Raw genomic sequence first — 27,411 nt, forward strand, 5'->3', positions numbered from 1 at the left:
AAACATGTTATGGGAAAACTCAAATTTCTTGGCCAACTCAATAGTTTGGGCACATTGGGTACAAATTCTTAAATAATCTGGTTCAAAGTGGGCGCTCTCATCATCTGAGCCTCCATAGACTCAATATAGGACCTTTAAAGAACTTTCTGAACAGAGATAAAGCATGAGAACTGAGCTGACTGTGGGCGCTCATGAAGGTCAGCTGCTATAGGAGGGACCCTGGACTTTCTCCTTTGTTTCTGTACAGTGGCTGTTCACAGAGGGAGGCTGTGTGCAGAGACTGTTACAAGAGGAAACAGCTGAGTTAAGGCTCTCACTGTTGAGAGCTGTGGTCATCCACGGTCCCCCTTCTGCTAGTGAGAAGCAGCGTTGGTGACCGTGTTGCACTAGGCTCTGCCTGCTGTCCTTCTGCTTTATCTAACCCTCCCCCATCTCCATTTGGCATTATCCAAATACCACCCCACTCCAGTATAGGCGCCCTGCTCCCGTGACACCTCATGGTTGATTGCCGGGCACACTATAGTGTAATTTCCTGTCTGCTTGTCTCCCTGAGAAGACTGTCGGCTCTTTGATGACTTAGCCTTGCATGTAGCAGAAACTCAGTAAACGGGCTGCATGCATGAGGCTATTGTCCCTACCAGGCAACAGGCTAGAGCCACATGTAGCAAAAGGTTGTAACTAAGAGGAGCTTATCTCTCAAGGAAATCCAAGCAGAGATTACCTGGGACCCTGCTCTGGACACTTACTGATCTCTGTGAAAGAAACTCTGCTTGCAAAGCTGGCTTGTCTCAAACCCCTGCCCCCGCCATCCATTTATATCCTAGAGTTTTCTGTGCTGTGGTGCTAGAGATGCATGTGAAGAAGTGATACAAGGGTGAGGCACTCCATATCTCTGGCTCCTTTAGACCGTTGATGATGCTAATTGCCCATCATAGAGATTCATGAACCTCTCTCCCATTGGTGGACACTGGGTAATTTCCAGCTTTATCACTATATCAAAGCTGTTAGAATGAACCTTGTCGTATTATCATGGTACTATGTAGTGTGCGCAGATGGTGTTTGTTTTTTCTTTTACTTAAAAAATTTTTTTATTAAAGTGTAGTTGATCTACAATGTTGTGTTAATTTCAGGTGTACAGCAAAGTGAATCAGTTCTACATATACATATATCAGTTATACGTATACTTATGTCCAACTCACTTTTAGATTCTTTTCGCATATAGATCATTACAGTGTGTTGAGTAGAGTTCCCTGTGCTCTACAGGAGGGCCTTATTAGTTATGTTTTATATGTAGTAATGTGTGTATGTCAATCCCAATTCCCAATTTATTCCTCTCCCACTGTTACCCGCTGGTAACCATAAATTTACCTTCCATAATATATCTGTAACTCTATTTCTGTTTCGTAAGTTCATTTGTATCTTTCAAAAAAAAAATCAGAGTATAATTGCTTTACAATGTTATGTTGGTTTCTGCCATACACCATAGTAAATCAGCTGTCAGTATGTATACCCCCTCCTTCTTGAATCTCCCTCCTACTCCCCCATCCAAAGACACTAGCCTGCCCCTCTAGGCCGTCACAGAGCACCGAGCTGAGCCGGCTGTGCCGTGCAGCAGCTCCGCACTGGCATCTGTGTCACACACGGGCTGAGCTGAGCTGAGTGTGCACATGCTGGTGCTGGTCTCCCAGTTCATCCCGCCCTCCCCTCCCCACCGTGTCCACCTGTCCATTCTCTTAAGTCTGCATTTATATTCCTGCCCTGCAAATCGGTTCCAGATGGTGTTTCTTGAGAACAGTATTTTGGAGAGGAATTTTTGGATAGTAGAGGATGTGTGTGTGTTTTAATAGGTACTGCCAATTTGCCCTTGAGTGTGGCTGCACCAGTTTACATTCTCAGTTGTCACTGTGTTTGATAACCTTCAAACGTACCAGTTTTCCAGTCTAATGAGAGAAAAATGATATCTCATTTTAGTCTGCTTTCCCTTGATTATTGGCGAAATCAATGATACATTAAAAAGTATATTTTCTGTTTCCTCTTTTATAAACTGCTACTTTGCCCATTTTTCTGTTGTCTTTTTCTTATTCATTCTTAGGAGTTATTTAAATGTTCTTTGTACCAGTCTTGTTGTATACAAGTTGCGGTTGTATATAATTTTAGAAGTAACCCCTTGCCCTCATCTTGCGTAAGTGTCATGAAATTTACCAGTCTTTTCCTTTGTGGGATTGTGATGGTTGTGTTTTGCTGGAGAAGGTAGGGGGTTAAGAATGCTTTTACTCCTGTGAATTAGATAATAATAATGCGTGACTGTGAATAAATGAATAAATCCATCCTTCAGTTTATGCATAATCCTCCAATAATAGAACCTGAGAGTCTGCATTAGGTTTTATTAGGGTAAACAGTTATTCCTCATTCCTGCCCCTTCCATTTATATGAACGAATCTTCTTTTAAAATAATTTTGGCCTATCTCTACCCCAGGGAAGAAGTGGCTTTCTTATCTGATCAGTGTATTAGGGAGAATACACCGATCAGTGTCTTATGTTGTTTATGTCTGTTTGAGACCTGCGGTTCTGTGGACAGCACAAGTTCTCTTAACCTTTGCTCATTTGATGCAGAGGCTCTTCCTGCACCTGAATGCACGTGTGCTCGGTGTGTCCAACTCTTTGCCACTGATGGACTATAGCCCATCAAGCTCCTCTGTCTGTGGGATTTCCCAGGCAAGAATATTGGAGTGGGTTGCCGTTTCCTTCTCCGGGGGATCTTTCTGACCTGGGATTGAACTCGCATCTCCTGCGTTGCAGGTGTGTGCTTTACTGAAGACCTGTGCTTTTCTTGTCTGAATAATTAATAGAGCTCAGATTTGGAAACCAGTTTGGCACACGTCTAAGCTATGTTCTCCAACATCATCTTTAATGGTAATAAAGCTTACATTTTGGTTTAGAAAGAAAAGTACATTACTGCCCGGATGCTGTAAAGATATCTTTACCTTATTTTCTTTTAATACATGTAAGAAATTAGACTTTAAAATTGGGCCTTTAGTTTATCTAGAGTTTATTTTTGTGTTTGGTATGCGTTAGATATTCAGTTTTGTTGATTCACCCTGCCCCCACCTGAGGTGATTACACTGCTTTCCCAATACCCTTTCGAACACCATATCCGTCATATGACGCGTTCCCATGGGTGTGTGGCTGGCTTTGAATTTCCTTCTTGAGGTTCAGTGGATCTGTCAGCTCATTCTGTTCTGGTGCCATACTTTTAGAATTTCTGTAATTACAGCAAGTCTTAACATTCAGTCACCCTCTCTTCTAGGGTTTTCGAAGAGGTTTTGACTAATGTTGCATTTGTAATACTCCATATGAATTTTGAAGTCATTTTGACAAGTGGGATGAAAAATCCTTTTGGAGTATTGTGAGTTGCATTCAATTCATTAATTGTGAGAGAAATTTTCTTTCTTTAGCTATTTAACTAACTCTCCTCCATTTCATCCATCTCCATGAGGACCTTAGACCTTTTTGCTAGGGCTATACCTTTATAGTTTGTAAGTTTTGCTGCTTTATATTTATTTCCTTTTCTAAATTATTACTGCATAAAAGAGGTAATGATATTTGAATAGTGATTTCATTAGCCTGTAACCTTGCTGATTTTTAAAATTAGTTTTGCTTTTCAGTTGACTATTTTGGCTATATCATATGACAGTTTATTTTTTCTTTCCAATTCTAATATTTCTCTTTTTGTCTTATGTTGTTTATTAGCCAATCTTTAGTACAATATTGAATGATTTGCTGCTGATTTCTGAGCAATGGCTATACTTCTTATTTGCAAAGGATTTGTTTGTTTTTTAAATCACAAAGAAATGTGGAATTTTGAGTATCTTTTCTGTGTACTCTGAGATGTTTCTTTTCTTTAACATGTTCATATTTTAATTAGTATTCTAATATTAAGGCATCCTTGCACTTTCAAGTGAATACTGCTTGGCCAGATATTCTTATCATTTTAGTCTATTGCTGGTTTCCACTTACTATTTCATTTAGGAATTTTGCATCTGTGCTCATAAGTGACATTGGTGTAAAGCTCCTGTCCTAGTGTGTCACATATAATGAACTGAGTAAACTTTTCTTCATTTTCTGTGCTCTGGAGTACTGATTATAATGTAGGAATTACTTGTTCCTTTAGGTTTTAGTCAAGCTGATCTGCAAAACTGGGGCTGCTGCCCTTTGGAGAGACAGTGAAGGATGTCGTCTGTTAAGATGGTGAACTCCGGGGCCAGGCTGCCCACATAAATTAGTGGCCCTGGGACCACTTACTTGACCTCTGGTTCCAGTTTTCTCATCTGTAAAATAAACATTATGTCTCTTTCATATCGTTGTAAGACTTAATTCAGTTAATAGACATAGAAACAGTTAGTCTTAATGATAGGTGTTTGTGGCTTCTATTATCAGCATCATCATTATTGCTATTATTGAGGCTTATTTCTTGCCATCTCAAATATTTTATAGTGTTTGTTTTTGGAACATTTTTCAAAATTTGTTTTTTGTAGAAAATTGCCCATTTTATCTAGGCCTTCAAATTTACTGCATTAAAGTTGTTTGTATTATTCTCCTATAATTTAAAGGTCTCTAATTCATCGGTACTTCTGTACCCTCTTATTGCTTGTGTTTTTTGATGCTCTTTTTGTCTCTGAAGCTAGCTTGCCAAAAGTTTTGCCTTAAAATAAAATCTGCTTTTGATTATGTAGATCCAGTTGATTTGCTTTCTAGTTCATTAAGCTCTCATCTCTATTTCGTTCAGGCTCACTTTTGCGGGGTGATTAAGTGAGTTTCATGTTTGCTTCTTTTCCTTTCTAGGTTTTGCTGTTGGCATATTGTTTTTCCTTTTCCAAACTATGGGAGAGACAAACATTCGTTCATGTAAGGAGCTAGCAAAGTCCGTTTGCTTGGAAAGGTGTTCTGCATGGCTCTTTTCCACATTGTCTCTTTTAGGTGTTAAACTTGCAGATTTCTGGCTACCGTCTGCCGTGGAAACTGTGCCTAGTAAGCCCTTCTGATGTAGCCCCAGTATGCTTAAGTGTGAGGAACAACTCAGGTTCTTTAGTGGCTGATCCGCCCAATAGCTGCTCTTGGGGTAACTATCTGATGAGAGTGTGTTACCCAGTGCCATGGTCAGTTTAACATGTCAACTGGCTGTGGGTACACGTTAAGTTGCTTTAGTTGTGTCTGACTCTTTGTGACGCTATGGACTGTAGCCCACCAGTGTCCTCTGTCCATGGGATTCTCCAGGGAAGAATACTTGAGTGGGCTGCCATGCCCTCCTCCAAGGGAATCTCCCCAACCCAGGGATCGAACCTGTCTCTGCTTACATCTACCTGCATTGGCAAGCAGATTCTTTACCACCAGCACCACCTGGGAAATCTATCAAACCACAGGTTTTTAAAATATTTTATTAAATGTCTGTTAATTGATTTCCTTTATGATCTGTTATATATTTTATGTTATGTTCCTAAACTCATTTTCTCTGTTCTCGTGGGCTAGTCAACTTCCCAAGGCAGTAGGTACACTCCCTCAACTCTGTCTTTTCTGTGTGGTAATCCCTCCTTCAGCTGAGCCTGGTGAGCCCAGTGCAGAGACCCTTTATCTTGCTCTCTGCAGTGAATGCGCTTTCTCTCCTGCTGGGGAGCAATGTCGTCACCCTCTGGGAAGTGGGGGAGGGGTGTGGGCCTCTGAAGGACCTAGTCAGTGAATCCTCCTGCTCTTAGTCTCAGGCCTTTCACGCCGTTCCCAGGAGTGCCTAGTGAGCAGCTTTGATTTTTGAGCCTCTGGGAGTTCTGACATCTTGTTTCTCGACCGCCCCCTCTGTGGCTAGAGTGCACCATTCCCTGCACCTCTAAGGCAGCTACCATTCTTCTGTTATCCCTTCTCCTGTTTGCTTTGTCCTTGTGGGTTCATGCCTTAAAACTGTGCTACCATTTAGTGGCCACAAAAGCTGAGTATATGTTTTCAATCCACCATCTTTAACTGGAATCCCTTCTGATTTTTTAGGCATTTTCAAATATATGAAGCAGTCCTATCAGCATTGTGAACTGTTTGTTCCTCAGCTTTTATTTAGCCAAACTTGAGATCCAGGGCCATTCCTTCAGGTGAAGGGTGATAGATTTTCTATCGGATAGATAGGAGTTTGAATACTATCAATGTCATTGATTAGCTGTGTGAACTGATCATAGGAGCATGAATTTAACCTTTCAGTTTGGAGGCCATAGTTTCAACTGAGCAGGTATCTTCTGATGATTTAAAATAAAGTAATTTATTAAGCCTTAGGAAAAGAGCATTGCCTCTAATGGGCATTGATAATAATATGTGCTTATATGACTCAGAGGGTAAAGCATCTGCTTGCAATGTGGGAGACCCGAAATCGATCCCTGGTCAGGAAGATCCTCTGGAGAAGGAAATGGCAACCCACTCCAGTGCCCCTGCTTGGAAAATCCCATGGACGGAGGAGCCTGGTAGGCTACAGGCCATGGGGTTGCAAAGAGTTGGACATAACTGAGCAGCTTCACTTTTCCTCTTTTATATGACTGTCATTTAAGGAACTCTCTAGTCTGACCCTGGAGTGTTGATGTGACATTATTGGCATGGTATTCATACTAACAAAGGGAGCAAAAGCAGTCAGCCAGCAGATTCTGCTTCCTTTGCAGAACAGAGCTTTTCAAGTGTGGCAGTGCCTCTGTCCTGAGGGTTTAGCAGAGGGGATGTTAACTTGGTCCTGGTTTTAGGGAACCCCAGAGTTATTAAAATACCTGGTGATGATGGGCAGGAAGATTGTGAGCCCCGCAGGATGGCTCATCTCAGATTCTGTGGCTTTGTCCAGGGATTAGAGTGCTTGTTCCCCAGTGAGCCTTGTGCTCCTATCTTGAATCAGAAAAGAACAATCAGGGAATTCCCCGGCAGTCCAGTGGTTATTAAGACTTGGGCTTTTCACTACTGTGGACCCGGGTTCAGTCCCTAGTCAGGAAACTAAGATCCCTCAAGCCACAAGGTGTGGGCCCCCCCTAAAAAAGAAAGACAAGAAAAAAAGAAAATGACAATCAGACAATCAGATGCTTCGCTTAACAGAAGCCAGGCTGCGTCCGGGAGTGTGAGGCAGTCATGGTGCCTCAGTCAACGCTGCCTGTCCATCCTGTGACCCCGCCAAACTCAGTTTCATGATGCCCATAGAGCCAGACATCTGCGTCCTTCCCAAGCCTTTGCAGGGACTCCACGGTCAGGTTGGCCAGTGCAGCCAGGAACTGCCAGGACTCCAGCTCCCAGTCTGTCCTGTAAGCTTGCCAGCAACCCCGACATCCACTCTCTGCAGAACCTCCTGGCTGCTAACCTGGTTATCTAAACACCAACTCTCTACCCTCCCAACATCAGAATGGCTTGATGCTAATTTAAAAATTGTGAAGTCATTTAATGTGACTCTGTGGCAATTTGTCAATATAATTTAATAACCAGGGGAAATTGCAGGCTCGTGCTTGGTGTCGTTTCCTCCACATCTGCCGTCTTCTCTCATCGGCTGGGGTGGGGCGGGGAAGGGGGCAATGACAAGATCTAGGGATGAGAGTGACTTTTAATTTCACCTGGGGCCATAAATCGATACACATTTCTTATTCAGCCAGCACTCACATTTCCCTGGGTAATTCTAGAACACATGTAGTGTCAGGAGGGTTTGGAATTTGTCCTCATTAGGAAAGCAAAGGACACTTTTTTTTTTTTTGCAGACATTAGCAAGTGAGACGCCACACTCTCCACACTCTCCCCCACCCCCAGCTGTCACACAGCTTATGAAAAGGGAGAGTTTTGGTCTCCGGGGGAATAGGCAGTCTGAATTTCCAGACGTGACCTCTGGTTGGTGTTAGTGGCCACAGCTCCCTGTGACCTGGCATTGCAGCTAATAGTGTCACCTATGATAAGGCACAAACTGAATATAGGAGGTGACAAGTGGCACTGCAGAGAAAAATGTCAGTGCTGCCAAATGTTCTTCTGTGAGCAACGCCAGGAGTCAAATGCTTTGAGATGAGACTGTATGGGAAAATGTGGGGGGTGGCAGGGGGGAACAGAGAAACTCAGTGTTACAGTGTTAGAGACTGCTGCTGGCGGCTGGCCAGCCAGAGACAAGGATGGTCCGTTTCATGTGATGATGTGAATCTGTCAGAAGATGAGCTGGATTTTCAGGTGTTGATTCACACCCCCACTTCCCTGTTGATATATAGGATATTGGTGGGCGTGATGAGGGTGGGGGCCCTAGCCATTCTGGCTGCTGTAACAGTGTGTCAGTTACAGTATGCTGTACGCTGTAACTGACCCAGTGACTTTTTAAAAAAGTATTTATTTATTTGGCTTTGTTCAGTCTTAGTTGTGGCATGCGGGATCTTTGTTCCCTGTTGGGGGAACTTTCACCATGGCTCAGAGACTCTCTAGTTGTGATGCTCAGGCTTTGTTGTCCCGAGGCATGCGGGATCTTCCCGGACCAGGGATCCAACCCATGTCCCTGCATTGGCAAGTGGATTCTTAACCACTGGACCACTAGGGAAGTCTCAGTTATATTAACTTTAAATTTAAATAGTCAATATGTGTTTAAATGTGGAAAGTGCTATCAGAAAAATCAGGTTAGAATATAGGGAAGGATTATTAGTCAGGGACCATCAGAAAGCAAAGAGGAACTAAAGAGCTTCTTGATGAAGGTGAAAGAGGAAAGTGAAAAAGCTGACTTAAAACTCAGCATTTAAAAAATGAAGATCATGGCTTTTAGTCCCATCACTTCATGGCAAATAGAGGTGAAAAAGTGGAAACAGTGACTGATTTTATTTTCCTGGGCTCCAAAATCACTGCGGGCGGTGACTGGCCACGAGATTAAAAGAGGCTTGCTCCTTGGAAGAAAGGCTGTAACAAATCTGCACAGTGTATTAAGAAGCAGAGACATCACTATTCCAACAAAGGGCTGTCTAGTCAAACCTGTGGTTTTTCCAGTAGTCATGTACAGATGTGCGAGTTGAACTATAAAGCAGGCTGAGTGCTGAAAAATTGATGCTTTGGAACTGTGGTGCTGGAGAAGACTCTTGAGAGTCCCTTGGACAGCAAGGAAATCAAATCCTAAAGGAAATCAGCCCTGAATATTCATTGGAAGGACTGATGCTGAAGCTGAAGCTCCAATATTTTGGCTATCTGATGTGAAGAGCTGACTCATTAGAAAAAACCCTTATGCTGGGAAAGACTGAGGGCAAGAGGAGAAGGGGTGACAGAGGATAAGATGGTTGGGTGGCATCACTGACTCAATGGACATGAATTTGAGCAAATTCAGGGAGATGGTGAAGGAGAGGGAAGCCTGATGTGCTGGAGTCCATGGGGTCGCAAGAGAGTTGGACATGACTTAGTGACTAAACAACAATCTCACCAAGAAGGTGATACGTGAGCTGTGATATGACAGAAGTAGGGGAGTGAGTAGAAACGGCATGTGCAAAAGTCCTGAGGCAGGAGCACACTCAGTGTGTTTGAGGAGCAGAGAGGAAGCTGAAGTGGCGGGAGCTGGGTGAGAGAAGGAGCAAGTGATAAAGGTGAGGGCGGAGGGGTCAGCTTCGTCCAATGGGTTTAATTTGGTTTGATTTCACTGAGACGAGCTAGAAAAAACCATCATGCTATCAACATCCATCAGGTTGTCAGTATGCTTATCTACCAGGTCAGCAGGCTATGTGTGGCGGGCAGTGCAAGGACCCTGTGACTTTCCGGAAAAAGCTGACCAAGACCCAGATCTGGCTGACCACAGTCTCCTGAGATAGTGTGCAAGTCACACGTCAGCACAAAGATCTTCCCCAGATCAGCTTTTTCAGCTCTGCCCTGATTGCTTTTGAATCTTAAAATTAGCCCTGTTGCTATATTCTAGCCTAGACTTAAAGAACTGGAAGGGGTTGGTGATGCCAGGCTGCTGAGAAGGAGGCAAAGAGTAGGTGAGAGCCTCTGCTGTCTTTGGGGAGCCACCTGCTCTTCCCAAGCCTGTTTCCCCTCCTGAAGCATGGGCTATATGACCCATACTTTTCCGACTCCAGTGCTCTGTATTTTTCAGACCACTTCATGTTTATACAAACAGCATGCCCTCCCTTATCTGGTGGTAGGCCAGAGTTGGGGGGCTGGTGGTGGTGATGCTGGCTGGTGTGGGGGGTGCTGGAGAGGGGCTACTGGGGAAGGAGCATGATCTCTACGGCCTGATCTCTTGGCTGAGACAGGATTAGTCTTGGTGTAAATCAGGGTTTGCGGTGAAGAGTTTTTCATACTGCAGGGGTCTATGAGGTTTTTGGAATTCTTCTCTAAATGATTCATCCCACTGAGTAAAGGTGTTTCTTTTTCCATTGGGGGATCAACAAAGTTAGAACATTACAGAGTAAAGGCATTACTGGCTCTTATAAAAGACATGCCCCTCAGATGGACTGACCATTATCACATGCTCTCTGGAAGGTAGAGGCCTTGTGGAGGACAGGCTGAGGACGGGGTGCCTTCTCCTAGGCTGGTCTGAAGTTTGGGTTGGGAGTCGTGGGTGATTGCTCAGACAGGCAGGAGTCACTCTGCAGGTCTGGGGTAGGCCATGGGGTGGTGGGGCGGGCCTGGGGCGGCAGCCACTGTCAAGTCCTTGTGTCCCACATCCCTGGCTGCAGACCCAGCTCATATCTGGCATCTTCGAGTGTGAGTGAGGCCATGAGTGTCTGTCAAACCAGGATTCTTCTGATGTCGCAGAATTTCAGTCTTGCCCTCACCGATGTATGCTGTCCAACAGTCCAGGGTCACAGTTGGTGCTCAGGAACTGGGGTGGTGTTTCTTCCCACTCCGAGGTACATTCCAGCATCTCATTTAATCATGAGGAAATCAGCCAGCTTAACCCTCTCCTCTCCCCACCCCCACCAACCCAGGCAAGCATTTACCACTTAGATTTTTAAGCTTATGTTCCTTACTTCCATGGAGGGTCAAGATGACAGCTATGTGGATAAATGCTTCTGCAGCTTCCATTAAAACTGCTTGTAAAAGACTTTGTTGATTATGATTTTGGTGTCTCTGCAGCATAGTAGTTCACAGCACAGATTTTTTTTTTTTTTTTGCAATGGGTATAGCTCCTGGGGTGGATGAGAAAGGACCTCTTTACACAGTGAGTTCACAGGAGGAGAGGGGGACAGTGAAGGAAGGAGGGGTCATAGGACCTGGGAGAACATGGTTCCAGGGGCTCATGGAGTGGAAACATTGTCAAGAAATGCTTAATAGAGGAGGAAACACTCAAGATGAGTCTATAAAAGGAAATTTACTCACCCAGATGGTAGAAACACATCAGTGCAGGAAATTCATGAGACTCAAAGGCAGTCCATCTGGGTACATATTCCACCACTGACCTCTCAAGCCTCTAATCTAATCTTTATTTGATTAGATTAGATCTCTGTCCTGACAATGAACGTTACGTCCTTTATAATAATGTGCATATGCTGAATTGCATAAATACTAGTAATCATCACCTCAGGATCCCTGAGCTAAATTGTTTTTTTTTTTTTTTTTAATTAGTTTTATTGAGATGCAGTGTGCATACAGTAAACTACCACTCATATATTTTGATGGGTTTTGATAGATGTTCATAATTACAGAACTACCGCCATAATGAAGGTAGAGAATATTTTTGTCACCCCAATAAGTGCCGTCATGTACTTTTGCGGTCATCAATTAATTCCTCTTCCCAGCTACTGATCTAGCTGCCAGCATGGTTTTCCTCTTCTAGAATGTAGTAGAAATGAATCATGACCTGTTGACTCTCTCATGTCTGCTTTCTTTCATGCAACATTTGCTTGTCAAGTGCAGCTGTGTTCTTACTGAATGCACCACTAGTCCTTTTTCATTGCTGAGTAGTATTCAATTGCCTGGCAATTTATCCATCAAATAGATATCTGTTTATCCACAGTTTGTTTACCCATCACTTGTTGAGCATTTAAGCTGTTTCCAGTTTTTGGATGCTATGAACATGGTAGCTAAGAACAGTGGTGTGTAGATTTTTGTGTGGACTTAGGCTTTTTTTTTTTCTCTTGGATAAATACCAGTGAGCAGAATTGTTGGGTCCTATGGGCTTCCCTGGTGGCTCAGACAGTAAAGAAACTGCCTGCAGTGTGGGAGACCTGGGTTCAATCCCTGGTCTGGACAATCCCCTGGGGAAGGAAATGGCAACCCACTCTAGTATTCTTACCTAGAGAATTCCATGGACAGAGGAGCCTGGCGAGCTATAGTCCATTGTGTTGCAAAGAGTCAGACATGCCTGAGCGACTAATATTAATGTATGGTAAGTCTGTATTTAACTTTGTAAGGACTGGCCAATCTCTTTTGCAAAGTGGCCATACCATTTTATATTCTTATTCACAGTCCAGGAGAGTTCCTGTTGTTGCAGATTGTACCACAATTGATGTTCTTTCTCTAGTTTTACTAGTTCTAATATGTATGTAGCAATATCTCATAGTGGCCCTGATTTACATTTCCCTGTTGACTAATGATGTTGGCTGTCTTTTCATCTGCTTATTTGCTAGTCATGTATCTTCTTGGTGAAGTGTTTGTTCAAAGCTTTACTCATTAAAAAAAATTGAGTCTTCTGTTTTCTTCTTATTGAGTTGTGCATGCTCAAGTCCTTTAACAAATGTGTTTGCAAATTTTCCCCCAATCTGTGGCTTTCCTTAATTATTTTAATAGTGTCTTTCAAGGAATAGAAGTTTTTAATCCTTTTGGTTAGAGGGAAAATGGTATCTTGGTGTAATTTTTTGTTTTCTTTCATGAGTGTGTTTAAGCATCTTTCATATGTTTAACATTTGCTTAATTCTTGTGCTTGTCTTTTGCCCATTTTCTGTTAGTTTCTTGGTCTTCTTTTGGATTTCTAGATTAGGGAGACTAACCCTTTGTGATAACATTTTTTCCCAAGCATGTATAATTTATCTTCTGCATATGTTTCAATTTTCCATGTAGTCAAATATATCAATTTTTATGCCTTTGAGACGGTTATAAAGCCCTTCACCACTACAAGGTCATAAAGAAACTTACCAGAATGAACATGACTTTCACCTTTAATATACATTTACCCTCGGCTTCTGAGTGAGTGGCTAGTTGTCTGGAACCTTTTTTCACTAATTTCTAACCATTTAGTGATGACCCAACTGTGAGAAACCACAGTCAGCCAGCACTGCAGCAGTGGAGACAGAGTGCCTAATGAGGGAATGCCTGTCCCCCTGTTTGTGCAGGGTCCACAGTCAGTACTGTGAGAGATGCTTAGGCGGCCATGGTCGAGGCAGCCTGGTGAGGTTTACAGCTGGGAACACATCCAGGTCCTGCTTCCAGCTGAGTGACCTTGGGCAGGTCGTCTCACTGCTGTGCATCTGTCTCTCCACCTTTCAGATGCCTGTCTGGGCAGTGAGGATTGAGTGGGACATGACGGGCGCGGCCGCACTTGGAGAGAAGCCATCAGCGGTGCACACCTGCTCGCGTTTGCAACTTCTCTTCCTTATGTAGCATTTACCTTATGTACCAGCCACGTCTCATCTGGCTTCCCGACTCTCGGGAAGGTTACAGTCAGAATCACCTTAACTCAGGATGACATAACAAAATGCTAGGAACTTGGTGGCTTTTATTTCTTATGGAATTTATTTCTCATGCTTCTGGAGACTGGAACTCTGAGATTAAGTTGCCAGCAGGGTCAGTATCTGGTGAGGGATTGCTCCTTGGATCCCAAATAGTTGCCTTTTCACTGTTACCTCACCTGGCCTTTCTTCAATGTGTGTAGGTGGAGAGAACAAGAGAGAGAGCGAGATTTTTTTCTTCTTGTTATAAGGACACTAATACCACCATGAGGGCCCCATCCTCATGATCTGATCTACTTCTAATCACCTCCCTCATTTCCATCTCCAGATTCTACCACAGTGAAGTTAGGGCTCTCACATGATGCATTTGGGGAGGACACAAAGGTCTGTAGGAGGGACTGATGTCTTGAGCAGGCGGATGACTACTTCTCTGTGACATTATGCTCGTGCTAACCATAGATATGGAGGCTGGGGGAAGAGAGAAGACCCAGGTGGGCTCTGGCTGGGAGACTCCCAGTAGACTTCTAGGATGTTGAAGGCTGGTTTGGGGTGAGGGCATTGGCAGGTCTGTGCCAGTCCAGTCCTCCATGAGACTGGCTACGAAGTTAATTTTGTCTGAAGTAGATCAGTGCAGCTGTGGTGGGCAAAGCCTTGTCGCTCTTGATGAAGCTTTGAGGTGGCCCCAGTCTCTGTTTTCCCAGACTTGAGGAAGGCAGATGTTCTTTCAGAGCTGGGAGCAGACTGGTTGGTGGGAATAATCCACAGACATGAAAACCCCGAGTTTGGCACCTTGGCTTCTGCACTTTTAAATATATCATTTATTCTGTGCCAGGCCCTGTTGGAGCACTTTGGAATATCCTTTTGAGGTAATATGTGAAGCTTAAGCAGGGAAGCAGAACTACTCTTAACTGGTCTGGATGGGGCTTTGTTTCAGAATGGCAGGAGGCTCCTGCTTCAGAGCCTGGGCCTGAAGTTAGTGGGGCTCCCCAACAAGAGAGGAGCAGAGCAGGATTGCGAGAGACCCTGAAGGAGCTGCATTTGAGTCTCAGGGTCTCAGCCTCAAGGACACGGGTGATCTGATCTGCAGAAGAAGCTTTTGGCATGAAACCACACACTGAGCACCTGGCCCAGGACCCAGAGAGGCTGGAGGAGGGGAGACAGGGGAGCTGGCAGAGCTGAGGGCCTGGTGTGGCCCTTCTCCCTCCACTAAGAGGAGCCAGTGGATCAGCAAGCTGTGCCCTGCAGCTGTCTTCAGGGACAAGGGACCGCCGCATCACCTCCACTTTCCAGATCTCCCGCAGATGTCTCTGCTGGCCGAGTGTGGCTTGGAAACACCTAGCAAGGGGATTCTGGGAAACATAGCTCCAGCTGATCCTTGTGGACATACTACACAGCCACCAGGGGTGGTAGATTTTTTTTTTTTTTTTTTTTGCATTTTACAAGTGCTTATAGGGAGGGAGGTTTGGTGACTTGCCCAGAGTCATACAGTTATTAAGTGAGCCTTCTGCTTGGGTGCCTTTAATTATCATATGATGCTTCTACTTTATTACATCAGGAACCCCCTGCCCTATTCCTCCAGTATTCCAGTCCATGGAAAGCTTCTCCAAGGTAAAGGGTAGGTCCTGAGCGCTCCTTCACCCTTGCTAAGTCACCATGGATACCAACCACAGTTTCTCTTATGCTTCTTTACATTGCACCGGGTGTGGTTTTCTCTAGGTAATGAATTCCTTGTGTTTCCTGTATAGGGTGTACTTACCATGCTGTGTCTGGGGCTCACCATTAGCACCTAATGTGGCTGTTTGGTGAGATAAGTTAGCCTGTGGATAATGCATCTTGTGCCTCTAACAACAATTACTACATTTAACTGCATACCAGCTGCCTGCCAGGGGCTGTGGGTATCACACTGCTCTTTGTGGAAGAGAAAATTGAGATCTGAGAGCCTCAGTTTGTTTCCCCAGTGAGAAGTGGAGTCTAGTTTGAGCAAAGATCTGCTGGTGCCTCACGGTCCTTTGTCAGCCAAGCCTGCATTCAGCAGTGAGCTCCCCAGGTGAGCAGAACCAGGGGAGGACCAGCAAAGCCCACTGCTGTTCTCGAGATGCATCTGGGGGTGGCAGGGGTACCCTAAGTCCCAGCTCCCTGGGGCTTAGATGGGGTGAACACAGTCTTTCTCTGTCTCAGAAAAGGTAGGGATGAGGGTTTTGTGGGTAGATTGAGTGGAGCTAGAAAGGTTTCAGGCAGGGGTGAGCACAGTGAGAATTCAGCTCTTCAGTCTGGGGTCTCACCGTACTTAATTGACTGTCTCAATCTCCCAGTTTAGGCTTTTCGAATCCTGTCTTCATGTGGGTCTGTGTTTGTATGTGATTCCTTATCATATTTGCATTTTTTCTTATGCACTGTTGTTGTTCAGTTGCTCAGTTGTGTCCCACTCTTTGTGACCCCATGGACCTCAGCACACCAGGCTTCCCTGTCCTTCACCATCTCCCAGAGTTTGCTCAAACTCATGTCCATTGAATCAGTGATGCCATCCAACCATCTTATCCTCTGTCGCCCCCTTCTCCTCTTGCCCTCAGTCTTTCCCAGCATAAGGTTTGTTTTTTTTTAAATGAGTCATCTCTTCACATCAGATAGCCAAAATATTGGAGCTTCAGCTTCAGCATCAGTCCTTCCAATGAATATTCAGGGTCGATTTCCTTTAGGATTGACTGGTTTGATTTCCTTGCTGTCCAAAGGACTCTCAGGAGTCTTCTCCAGCAACATAGTTCAAAAGCACCAGTTCTTTGGTGCTCAGCCTTCTTTATGGTCCAACTCTCACATCTGTACATGACTACTGGAAAACCATAGCTTCGTCTCTATAGACTTTTGTTGGCAAAGTGGTGTCTCTGCTTTTTAATACACTGTCTAGGCTTGTCATAGATTTTCTTCCAAGGAGCAAATGTCTTTTACTTTCATGGCTGCATTCTGGGTCCACAGTGATTTTGGAGCCCCAAAAAATAAAGTTTGTCATTGTTTCCCCATCTATTTGCTAAGAAGTGATGGGACTGGATGCCATGATCTTTGTTTATTGAAAGTTGAATTTTAAGTCAGCCTTTTCATTCTCTTCTTTCACCTTCATCAGGAGGCTCTTTAGTTCCTCTTTCTTTCTGTCATTAGAGTGGTTATTGATATTTCTCCCGGGAGTCTTGATTCCAGCTTGAGCTTCATCCAGCCAGGCATTTCTCATGATGTACTCTGCATAGAAGTTAAACAGGATGACATTATACAGCCTTGATGTACTCCTTTCCCAATTTTGAACTAGTCTGCTGTTCCACGTCTGGTTCTAGTTATTGCTACCATCTCGCATAGTAAGACTGAGTTCCCACATGAAGAAAGCTTTGATTTGGGGAGTGGGGGGGATCCTTCCCCAACACCATCCCTCTCCTCCTGTTATGTAACCTCATGCACAGCAGGGACTTGGGATCTGCCAAGAGGCCAGGTTTGGCATAGTCCTTACTGATCTTTTGAGGAACTGAAACTTTAATACAGTGACTATTCTAAAAAACTGCAAAATGTGGGATAGTGTTAGATTTATGCATCAGTTACAAAGACAGGGTTTCCCTGATAGCTCAGTTGGTAAAGAATCCACCTGCAATACAGCAGACCCTGGTTCAATTCCTGGGTTGGGAAGATCCTCTGGAGAAGGGATAGGCTACCCACTCCACTATTCTAGCCTGGAGAATTCCATGGACTATATAGTCTATGGGGTCGCAAAGAGTTGGACACACTGAGCGACTTTCACTTCGCTTGCAAAGACGTTACAGAGAGGTCCCGTATGCCCTTCCTCCAGCCTCCCTCAAAGTTAGCATCTCATGCAGATGCCCAGGGCGCCTTTACTCACACTGCGAGATGATGATGTTCAGCCACTGAGTCGTGTCCAACTCTTTGCGACCCCGTTGACTGTAGCCCGCCAAGTTCCTCTGTCCATGGGGTTCCCCAGGCAAGAGAACTGGAGTGGGATTGCATTTACTTCTCCAGGGGATCTTCCCGAACCAGGGATCCGACTCACATCTCCTCCATTGGCAGGTGTGTCCTTTGCCACTGAGCCACCTGGGAAAAACGCTATGAGATGACAACACTGTTAACAGAACGCCAGCCTCTGCGCTCATTTCCCCAGATTTCCTGCTAATGACCTTTTCTATTTCTGTGGCGTTTTATCCTCACATCCCCTTAGCCTCCAACCTGTGACAGTTTCTCAGTGGTTCCTTGTCTTTCATGACCTTGACATGTATGAAAAGTAGTACTCAGGTGTTTTATAGACCATCCTCAATGCTGTTTATGTTTTTTCACAATTCAGCTGAGGTTATGGATTTGGCGTAGGGCACCCAGAGGTGTCCTTCTCACGTCCCATCCTATCAGGAGGCATGTGTAGCAGTATCATTGTGTGTGGACATGCTCACCTTGCTCACTCACCTGGTTTCTACCCTATAAAGTTATGTTTGGGTTGGCCAAGAAGCTTCTTTGGGTTTCTCTTTGAAATGTTATGGAAAAACCCAAATGAACTTTCTGGCCAAACTTGTTTTTCCTCTTTTCTGTATCCTGTTAGATTCGAGTCATGAGTTGAGCTGACATGCAAAGGACCAGGGGATTAGGCTGTGCCTTTTGCAGGGACACAGTGAAGGATTTGTGGACATATGTTAAAGCCAACCACCACTGATGAGTGTTGTGGAGGAGGTGCTTTGCAGATACCCTCTTTCTAGAGAGGTGATTTTTCAAATCACTTTACTCAGGTTTGAACCTGGGGAAGCAGGCTGTCTTCCTAGCTTTCTATTACTTGGTTATTTGAATAATAAAATGCTTAAGGAATTCTATTCTTTGAGTATGTGTGTGTGCATGCTGAGTCATGTCCAACTCTTTGTGATCCCATGCACTATAGCTCGCCAGGCTCCTCTGTCCATGGGATTTTCCAGGCAAGAATACTGGAGTGGGTTGCTATTTCCTTCTCCAGGGATCTTCCTGTCCCAGGGATTGAACTCACATCTCCTGCTTCTCCTGAATTGGCAGGCAGATTCTTCAGCACTGCGGCACTTAGGAAACCCATTCTTCGAGCACATATGCTGTTCATCAGATTTGTGCTGGCAGTGCCTTTCCATGTTGGGGGATCTGGAGGCTGTGTCTCATGGGAGTGGTGCCTGGGAGCCCTAAGCTGAGAGCTTCCATGGGCCCTGCTGTCAGGCAGGAGACACAGTGCTACTCGCTTTGGCATGCGACTCACTCACTTGCTTCCAAAGGTGAGCTAACAACTTAGAGGAAGTGCTAAGATAACATCAACAGCAAACTATATTTTTAGATGCCTTGTCCCACCTTGAAAGCTACATTGGAACTTCCAGTGGCTTCTGTGAAGTTAAGGAAAGAATACGGCTAGAAGTAGCCATATTGATCAGCCATAACTGACCCTGTGGCAAGTTCAGTTGGCCCTGTTCTCGAGCCGCTGGTCTACTTACTTGTTCCAAACTTTGCAATCAGCTGCTTTTTGACTTATCCTTGGAAAACTCTACATAGAAGTTACTATTGTTAGCACTTTGACCAACTCCGTGATTGATCAACGATTGCCAACCATTTTGGCGGAATAGTGGGAAGGGAAATCTCCTACAGGAAAAGAAAATGTAATGGGTTTCTGAGGTTTCTAAAGAAATATAAATCTGGATCATGTGTTTCTGATCCTGCTTTTCAGTTTCTGGTGACACAGGTAACAGGTATGAAAGCAAGCAATATACTCCCACCTGGTGGCAGCATCTGTTCTTCAGTCACTGAGTGACTCTGCCACCTCGTGGACTGTGGCCCACCAGGCTCCGCTATCCACGGGATTTCCCAGGCAAGAATACTTGAGTGAGTTGCCATGCCCTCCTCCAGGGGATCTTCCCCACCCAGGGATCAAACCCGCATCTCCTGCATTGGTGTGCGGACTCTTTACTGCTGAGCCACTGGGGAAGCCCAGTGGCAGCATACTCAACTGTTAATTCTGGGAGCAAAGGCCAGTGGTTTGCCAATGATCTACTCTGGCATGAGCTGAACCATTGAAATCTGGAACTTCCTCTTCTAGGATGATTTCCTGTTCAGCGTCTCCATTTTAAGTGGGATCCTATGCAGCATCCTGGCTGTGCTGAAGTTCATGCTGGGGAAGGTTCTGACCAGCAGAGCACTCATAACAGATGGTGAGTAAGGCCAGTGTGCCTGGCCTCCGGGGGCTGAGCTCACAGTGAGGGAAGGTGCTGTTGGGGTCACTTTCAGCTGCTCATCTTGCAGAACAGCTTGGAATCTGTTCCCCACTGTTCTCCCTTCCCCAGGCTGTTTCATGATTCTCAGGGTTTCCTATCAGGGCAGATGTTTTGCTCCTGGGAATTGAATATGCTCTTCCTAAAGCACCTCCACCCGGACCTCCTAACAGGGTAACTCAGGGCTTGCCTCCTAATCATAGAGCACAAAGGGCTTCCCAGAGTCTTGTTTATTGTGCATCACTGCAAATAAAAAGTAAGCATATTCCCTGGATGCTATGAAGGTCTGGTGCGTGTTCCACACCCATTTCCCCCTTACCTGGGAGTTCAGGTAGCAGTGACCAGGGCTTTGCTGGGGATATGAGCCACGTGTACTTTGCTCAAGAACCGAACCAGGTCAACGTGTCCCTCTGTGTCCTGTGGGTCAGGAGGAGCCTCCTGTGTGGCCTTTGGGCAGACGGAGAAGGGTGTGTGAAAGTAGGAAAAGCACGTTTCAGTTTTTGCACACTGGTGCTGGCATGTAAACTAGAAATGTGATGAACACAGCCTCCTGGCTGTTTTCTTTCTCTTTATCCCAGAACGTGTGAAGTTTCTGAGGGTCGGGAGTAGAGACGTGCGCCCCTGGGCCCTCGGGTGAGAGGTCACAGGGTCCTAGCTGGTGGGCTGGTGGATGTACCTGCACAAAATAGAGCAGAGATCATAAGATTTTTTCCCCCCTTAGCCATACCACGAGGCTTGTGGCATATTGGTTCCCTGACCAGGGATTGAACCCAGGTCCCTGGCAGTGAGAGCAATGAATCCTAACCATGGTCCAGCAGGGAATTCCCATGATTTCTTGTTAAAGAACCACTCCCTGCTCCTTAGACTCTCAGAGTTCCCGCCTATATGAAATATGGGGATGCAAACATATGTGGGGAGCTGCATTTCCTTAACATGAAGGATGGGAAGGTGGGCCTGGGGGGAGGCTGTATTGGTCAACACAGCATACATGCTAAGTCACTCATTCATGTCCGACTTTTTGCGACCCTGTGGGCTGTAGCCGACTCCTCTATCCATGGAATTGTCCAGGCAAGCATACTGGAGTGGGTTGCCATTTCCTTCTCCAAGGGTTCTTCGCTACCCAGGGATTGAACCCATGTGTCTGACATCTTCTGCATGGGCAGGCGTGCTCTTTACCACTAGTGCCACCTGGGAAGGCCTGCATTATTCCTGTAAGTCTGTCCTACGTTACACCCTAAAGTCACAGAGCCTCTGTGCTGACACAGCATCAGCACTTTCTCTGTGCAGTTGACTACAGCTGAGATGCTGGACTGGAGGCCCCAGCAGTCAGACCATGCCCCCCAGCTGCCAGGCAGGAGGCCCTGTCCCCTCCCCACCCATGATCCTGAAGCTTGACCCCTTCTCAGAATAGTGGGACCTCTCCCATGACAGGCGGTCTTCCTTAACATTTTAAGAGAAGCCCCCGATGATAAGCATGTGTTTTCTAATGAAGTGACTCCGGAGTCCATAGTTTTCACCTACAGAACCATCCAAACACATAAATGGTCTTCCCATCTGCCTCCTGAACCCTCAGGAAGGGGTCATTACAAGGAGGAGTGAATAGTTTAAGGGAAAATTGTCCCACAAACAGGCAAAGCGGAGACAGGCACTCCCCAGGGAGGGGGAACCGAGGTGGGAGGGAGCCTGTGGCCTCGGGAGGGGGTTGGGGGCTGTTGTGAGGAAGGGTCACAGGGTGAGGGGCCTTGCCAAGTGGGCAAGGGTGGACCATTCGATATGCCAGGTCAAGTGCGGGATTTTTGGATGTTTTGTTAAATATTTAAACAGATGAGGGGGTGACATGGTGGATGTTTCTAAATGATCCTTCTGGCCAACAAGGTGGAGAACAGAGCAGAGAAACTTCTGGGAGGGAGAGGTCTCTGGGGATCCCAGAGGGTGGTGGCCTCAGAAGGTGAGGGCAGAGGGGTGGGATGTGGGGGAACTGAGGAAATGTCGGTGATGTTTATAAAATGGGCAGAGCTCAGGGACAAACAGGCCGTGGAGGCAGAGGAGAGACAGAGCAAGGCTGTTGCAAAGCGTGGAGGCAGCACTCCCACCCCAAGCCCGCCCCATGAGCCTCGTTGCCTGGGGGTGGCGGGAGGTTTGGCACACTCTGCAATCCCTCACTTAGTGGGAGTATCAGCAAAATATGCAGCAGTAATTACAGCCTCCTGCTAATTGCATTGTCTGGGATCCTGATTTTCTTCATTCATTGATTAGCAGAGCAATCTGTAATGATGTCCTTACTTGGGGGAGGTAGGGGGCAGGCTAGGGTTCAGGAGGCCGGCCTGCTGTTCCTGTTGGCTTGGCCCAGGGCAGGGGAGCAGGCCAAGTGCTTTCTCTCCAAGAAGGAAGCAAGTCCAGCAAATTGCTTCTGGTGCCAAAAGGCCAGGCAGGTCTCACTTGTCACCTGATGAGGCAGCTGCTTCCCAAGCTGGAGTTATGTGTGAAATGGGTGGGGCCGTGTGTGTACTAGGCCAGGCTGACTCCCCCAGATCCGGTGTCCCTGGGTCCTGTTCTTACAGTCAGGAAGCGTATCTCCAGGGAAAGAGGGGCAGCAGGGTGCAGGTGGATTCCAGACTTCCCCACGCTGTGCAGGAAATCGTGTCTAATTGGGTTTTCTTGCTCTGGGTATTTAGTAATGTGATAGTGTGCGCTCATGGCTATCAGGACTAGGCTGAAGCTGGCTTTGTATTATTTAAGACAAAATGATTTTGTGCAGGAAGTTAATACTACAAATCAGACAGAGGAAGATTGTGGCAAGGTCACTGGGGGGAGTTCTGAACCCTCGAGGGGCCAGGGTTCTGGCTCCAGAGCTGCCCGCAGGACAGCTGGAAGCCTCTCTGAGATGAGGGGCCTGGGCTGACTCTGCCCAGAGCCTGTGGTGGTTTTCAAGTACATGAATAACTTTGAATGAGAATTTTCTGCATAAAATCAATATGTGCTTAATTATATAGATGCTTATCTAGTCATTAAAGCCAGACTGTTAGAGCCTCTAATCAAGACCGCCTCAGACGTTCTTATGTCTTCTGAGGTGATGACAGCATTTACTTTTTGCAGCTGCTCTGGTGTTTTTGTTGTTTTTTTTAATTTATTTATTTTAATTGTAGGCTAATTACTTTACAATATTGTAGTGGTTTTTGCCATACATTGACATGAGTCAGCCATGGGTATACATGTGTTCCCCATCCTTCGGGGTGATCCCAGTGCACCAGCCCTGAGCACCCTGTCTCATGCATTGAACCTGGACTGGCGATCTATTTCACATATGATAATATACATGTTTTAATGCTATTCTCTCAAATCATCCCACCCTTGCCTTTTGACAGGGGACATGGGAACGAGCTTATGGGCATGGGAGTTTGGGGTGGGGCCCCATAGGAGGTGAGGGCAGGGCCCCAGAGGTGAGGGACTGATGGGACCTTGTGGGCTGCTTTGGTAAGCTGGGAGGTCTGTGGGTTGGGGCTGTGAGGTTAGGGTCCTTCATGGGGAATGGCTGTAGCTGGGAAGGCTCTAGAATCCTGAAGGATGTGGAAGGGCAGATACAGAATTGTCCCCTGGTCCGGTGTGCTGGTTCCAGTGTTTCTGCCAGGCTCACAAGAGGTGCAGCTGAAATAAGCCATAACCAAAGGTGGGTGGAGAAGGTCAGATGCTCCTGGAGGGGATGGGTGAACAAGGTCAAAGTTCCACCCGCTGTAGGGTCTGGTGGGTCCTCGCACTGTCCTGGGCTGGCTGAGCCTAGTGATTTGGTGGAGCGAGTGGACATCTAGTGGCCGTCTGGGGGAACCTCACTCTCTACACTTTCTGAGCTCCAGCGGGCTGGCTGAGGGCCCCAGGGCCACTGTGCCCATAAAGAAGGTGGAGAAAGTGGGGTGTAGGATTCTAGTCTGTGGGGGCTGCGGCCATCTCCTTCCTGTCTCTGCCTTTCCCCAGTCACCCCTCAACACAGAACTCCCCCAACTTTGAGGATGCTTGAGAGGTCAATTCCAGCCCAGGTAGCCCCTGCACAGAGTAACGGCTTCTGCAGATGCTGTGTGTGGCCCTCTGTGAGAAGATGTGGGCTCCAGAGACTTTTTTGATTCTGTGCATGCTTGTGTGTTAAGTCGCTTCAGTCATGTCCGACTCTTTGTGACCCTGTGGACCGTAGCCCTCCAGGCTCCTTTGTCCGTGGAGTTCTCCAGGCAAGAATATTCGAGTGGGTTGCATGCCCTTCTCCGGGGGATCTTCCCGACCCAGGGATCAAACTTTTCTCCAGCATTTCTCACATTGGCAGGTGGGTTCTTTACCACTAGCGCCATCTAGGGTCTGATTCCATTTGTTATTAATAAAAAGAATAGGAGGAAGCAAGGGACAGCCAGAGGCAAGGGGGTGAACGCCAGCCTCTTATGATGGGAGAGGGGAAACACTGACGATCTCCATATGTCAGAAGACAGGAGGGAAATATGACCTTGCCGTTCTCAGAGTGGACCTGCTGTCCCCCTGCTTGGGGAGACTGGAGGCAGAATGGAGGGTGTGATGTGCAGAGGCCGAAACCAGGGGCAGGGCAGAGAGGGAGGAAGCTCCAAGTGCCCTACATGCAAGGAGCTGGGAAAGACTCGGCCGGCACCCAGCTTCGCGTGAGGTGACAGAAGGCTGGAGGGGCATCAGCTCCATGAGCTGCGTGGAGAACAGAGACAGAAGGGAAGCAGAGTCCGCTTCCTCATTATCTAGAGGTGAGCGAGCGTGGAGGAGCCCCAGAAACTCACACCACAGGGGCCTGGGCTGCAGCCTCGCCCCAGGCCTGAGAAGGGGCACCCAGGGAGTTACTTGCCCCTGGCCTCCACGGCGGGGAGGTGGAAGGTTGAGAGATCTGGCCTTGCGACTTGGTGTGGTGGGACACATCTCTGGTGAAGCTCACGTCAGCTCTGCCCTCCCGCTCCCCCCAGGATACCCAGAGGAAGCTCCTTGTCAGACTGGCTATCTACCAAGGAGGCCTCAGTGGGTGAGGGGTGGGAGGCTCACGGTGGGCGGTGGGCAGAGATCCCCGGGTACACAGAGAGGGGCAGGAGAGGCCCGCCTGGAACAGCCCTCACCAGCCGCAGGCACCCAGCGAGTCCTGGCCCCCTTTTCCACACAGTTCCTTGGACTGGCATCCCGAGGATGTGGACCTGGTTGGGGGAAGGTGGAGGGGTTTGCCTTTCCTCATCCTTGTCGCCTGTATTGAGGTGGTACTGGGTTGGAGAGGTCCACTAGGTGTGAACCTTGTGGAGTGGGGAGGTTGACTCTCCATACGGCCCCCAACCACACCCCAAAGTCTCAGAGTAAGCCCTCTGCCTCTCGGTGGCTGTCCGCCCGGAGCTCTAGCTACAGGCTCTGCCTTGGTAGGGAGACCCCACGGCCTGGGCTGTAGAGGCCTCATCTCTCTTGGGATAGCTCAGTCTGGCGAGTAGGCATCCTCTTAGCAAGACTGAGGCCCTTCTGTCCATCTGTGAGGTCAGTATGAACGCAGCAGTCAGTAGAGGCCCTGAGCAGTGGCAGCCTCCATTCTGGGACTCAGAATACAGCAGGAGAGAGACAAAATAAGCTACATTTCTGGTGGGAAAGAGAGGGATGTTTATAAAAAAGAAAAATGGTAAAAAACACCATGTGATGAAGAGCCCTGGAAAACAGTGAAGGAGGGGCAATGATGAGAAGATAGGAGGGTGTGTCGGGGCTGAGTGCAGGCCGGGGAGGAGGCGGTCTGGGAGACCCCAGAAGCAGGGGTCCGGGTGGGGGGGTGCTCAAGTCCGGTGTGGCCGGAGCACAGGTGGGGAGGTCAGGGGACCTGACGTGAACAAGGCTGAAGGGGCTGGTCACGCACGGCGGGCTTGTCGGCCGTGAAGAGTGCACAGGTTCCAGGGCGGGCAGCTTGTCTGCTGGAGGGTCTTGGCTGCTGTCCACTACCACGGTCACTGGCTGCTGTGAGGGGGAAGCATTGTGAGGAGGGAGATGTGGGCAGGAGGGGAAGGGGATGGAGGAGGAAGGAGGGGGGCTTGGCCTGGGGGTAGATGGAGCATGACTCTTGGAGGGAACAGTTGACAAGAATGACTTGATGGATGGATTAGATTTGCGTGTGAGGAAAGTCCAGGATAGACTCCTAGGGTTGTAGCTTCAGCAGCTGGGTGGATGGGGACGCTGTTTACACAGAAGGTGGCTGAAAGGTAAGTCATTTGGAGGCAGAATTTTTTGCCCTGAACATGTTCAGTTTGAGATGCTTCTGTGTCTGCAGCTGAGGGGGAAGGTCAGGATGAAACAGAGCTAGGGAGACGCTGGCTTATGGGATGGAGGTGAGGACCTGCGGGGAGAATGTTGATGGAGGAGGGTTTCGGGGGACTAAGCCAGGAACTCGGATGGGGGTGACTAGGAGGACCCAGTGAAGGAGAGTGAGGAGGAGCAGCTGGAGGGGGGAGAGAGAGTGGCAGAGGGCGGTGTCACGTGAGGCTGGAAGGAAGCATTCCCAGGAGGGCGTAAGACGAGGACGGGGAGGCAGCCATGGCTTGTGACAGCCCTGAGCCATCCATGACCAGGGAGGGCTCAGGGGATGGGAGGACCTGAGGGGTGGGAAGGCAACCATGGCACGTGGCAGCCTGCAGCCATCCAAGACCAGGGAGGGCTCAGGGGAGGGGGGATGTAAGGAGGGGGCAGGGTAAAGGGAACGGGAGGTAGGCTTAACGGGGGTAGACAGCTCTTGAGGGAGTTTTGCAGAGGGAGGTAGTGAATGGGGGTTGTGTTGCGGGTGGCATGGAATCAAGGGAGGAGGTGGAGGTTTATCCCAGTGGGAGTGATCCAGGAGAGGGAGAAGAAACTCAAGAACAAAGTCCTTCAGTGAACAGAGACAAGGGCACTGGTCTGACATAGGAACAGGGGTAACTGGAGAAGCAGCTGAGGATGTGGGGGCAGCAGGCCCAGGTGAGTCATGGGTTTGGTGTTGGCAAGATGAGGTATTGTGATCTGAACCTATGTGCTCTAAGATGTGCAAGGCCGAGTCCTCAGCTGCGAACTGGAGCAGGGAGGTGATGGTCTGAGGGGAGAGAAGCGTGTGTGATGCAGACACCAGAGATGACCTTGCAGGCCTAGCTTCATCTGGGTCCCATTGTTGGAGGCAGCCTGTTGAGGTCTACCCTGTGGATCTTGAGAAGGGATTTGGCCTAAGTCATCTCTACCGTGCACTCTTCTTCCTTTCCCCTGCTCTTCATTTAGAACGTCTGCTAGTGGTACAGCCCCCACTGAATGCATTTAAGATTGTTTGATCTCAATTCTCCCGCTGGAACCTGGAGTTAACCGCTTTTGAGTTCAGCAGAAGCACGGCGCCCTCACAAAGGCCGAGCTGCTGAGGATGGAGCAGGACCTGCTGTTGGAGAGGTTCCTGGCCTGCCCGAGCAGTGTGGGCCTGCCTGCGGCTGCTCTTGGGGCTCAGTTACACTAAGGCAGGCAAGGAGCCTTGTGGCTCACACCTCAGTGAGCCCCTGGGAACCCCTCTAAGCCGTTCCCTCTCGTGTAGC

General features: G+C 47.4%; 1 protein-coding gene across 1 annotated transcript in view; it reads left to right on the forward strand.

Annotated features, from left to right (window-relative positions):
* TMEM163 (transmembrane protein 163) overlaps window positions 1-27,411 on the forward strand; it is a 277,527-nt gene that overhangs the window by 247,840 nt on the left and 2,276 nt on the right. The window contains exon 6 of the mRNA XM_068969547.1: window positions 19,684-19,795. Within this exon, the coding sequence (XP_068825648.1) occupies window positions 19,684-19,795 (112 nt within the window). The remainder of the gene's footprint in view (window positions 1-19,683; window positions 19,796-27,411) is intronic.

The sequence above is a fragment of the Capricornis sumatraensis genome, chromosome 3 (assembly GCF_032405125.1).
Source record: "Capricornis sumatraensis isolate serow.1 chromosome 3, serow.2, whole genome shotgun sequence".
Taxonomy (NCBI): Eukaryota; Metazoa; Chordata; class Mammalia; order Artiodactyla; family Bovidae; genus Capricornis; species Capricornis sumatraensis.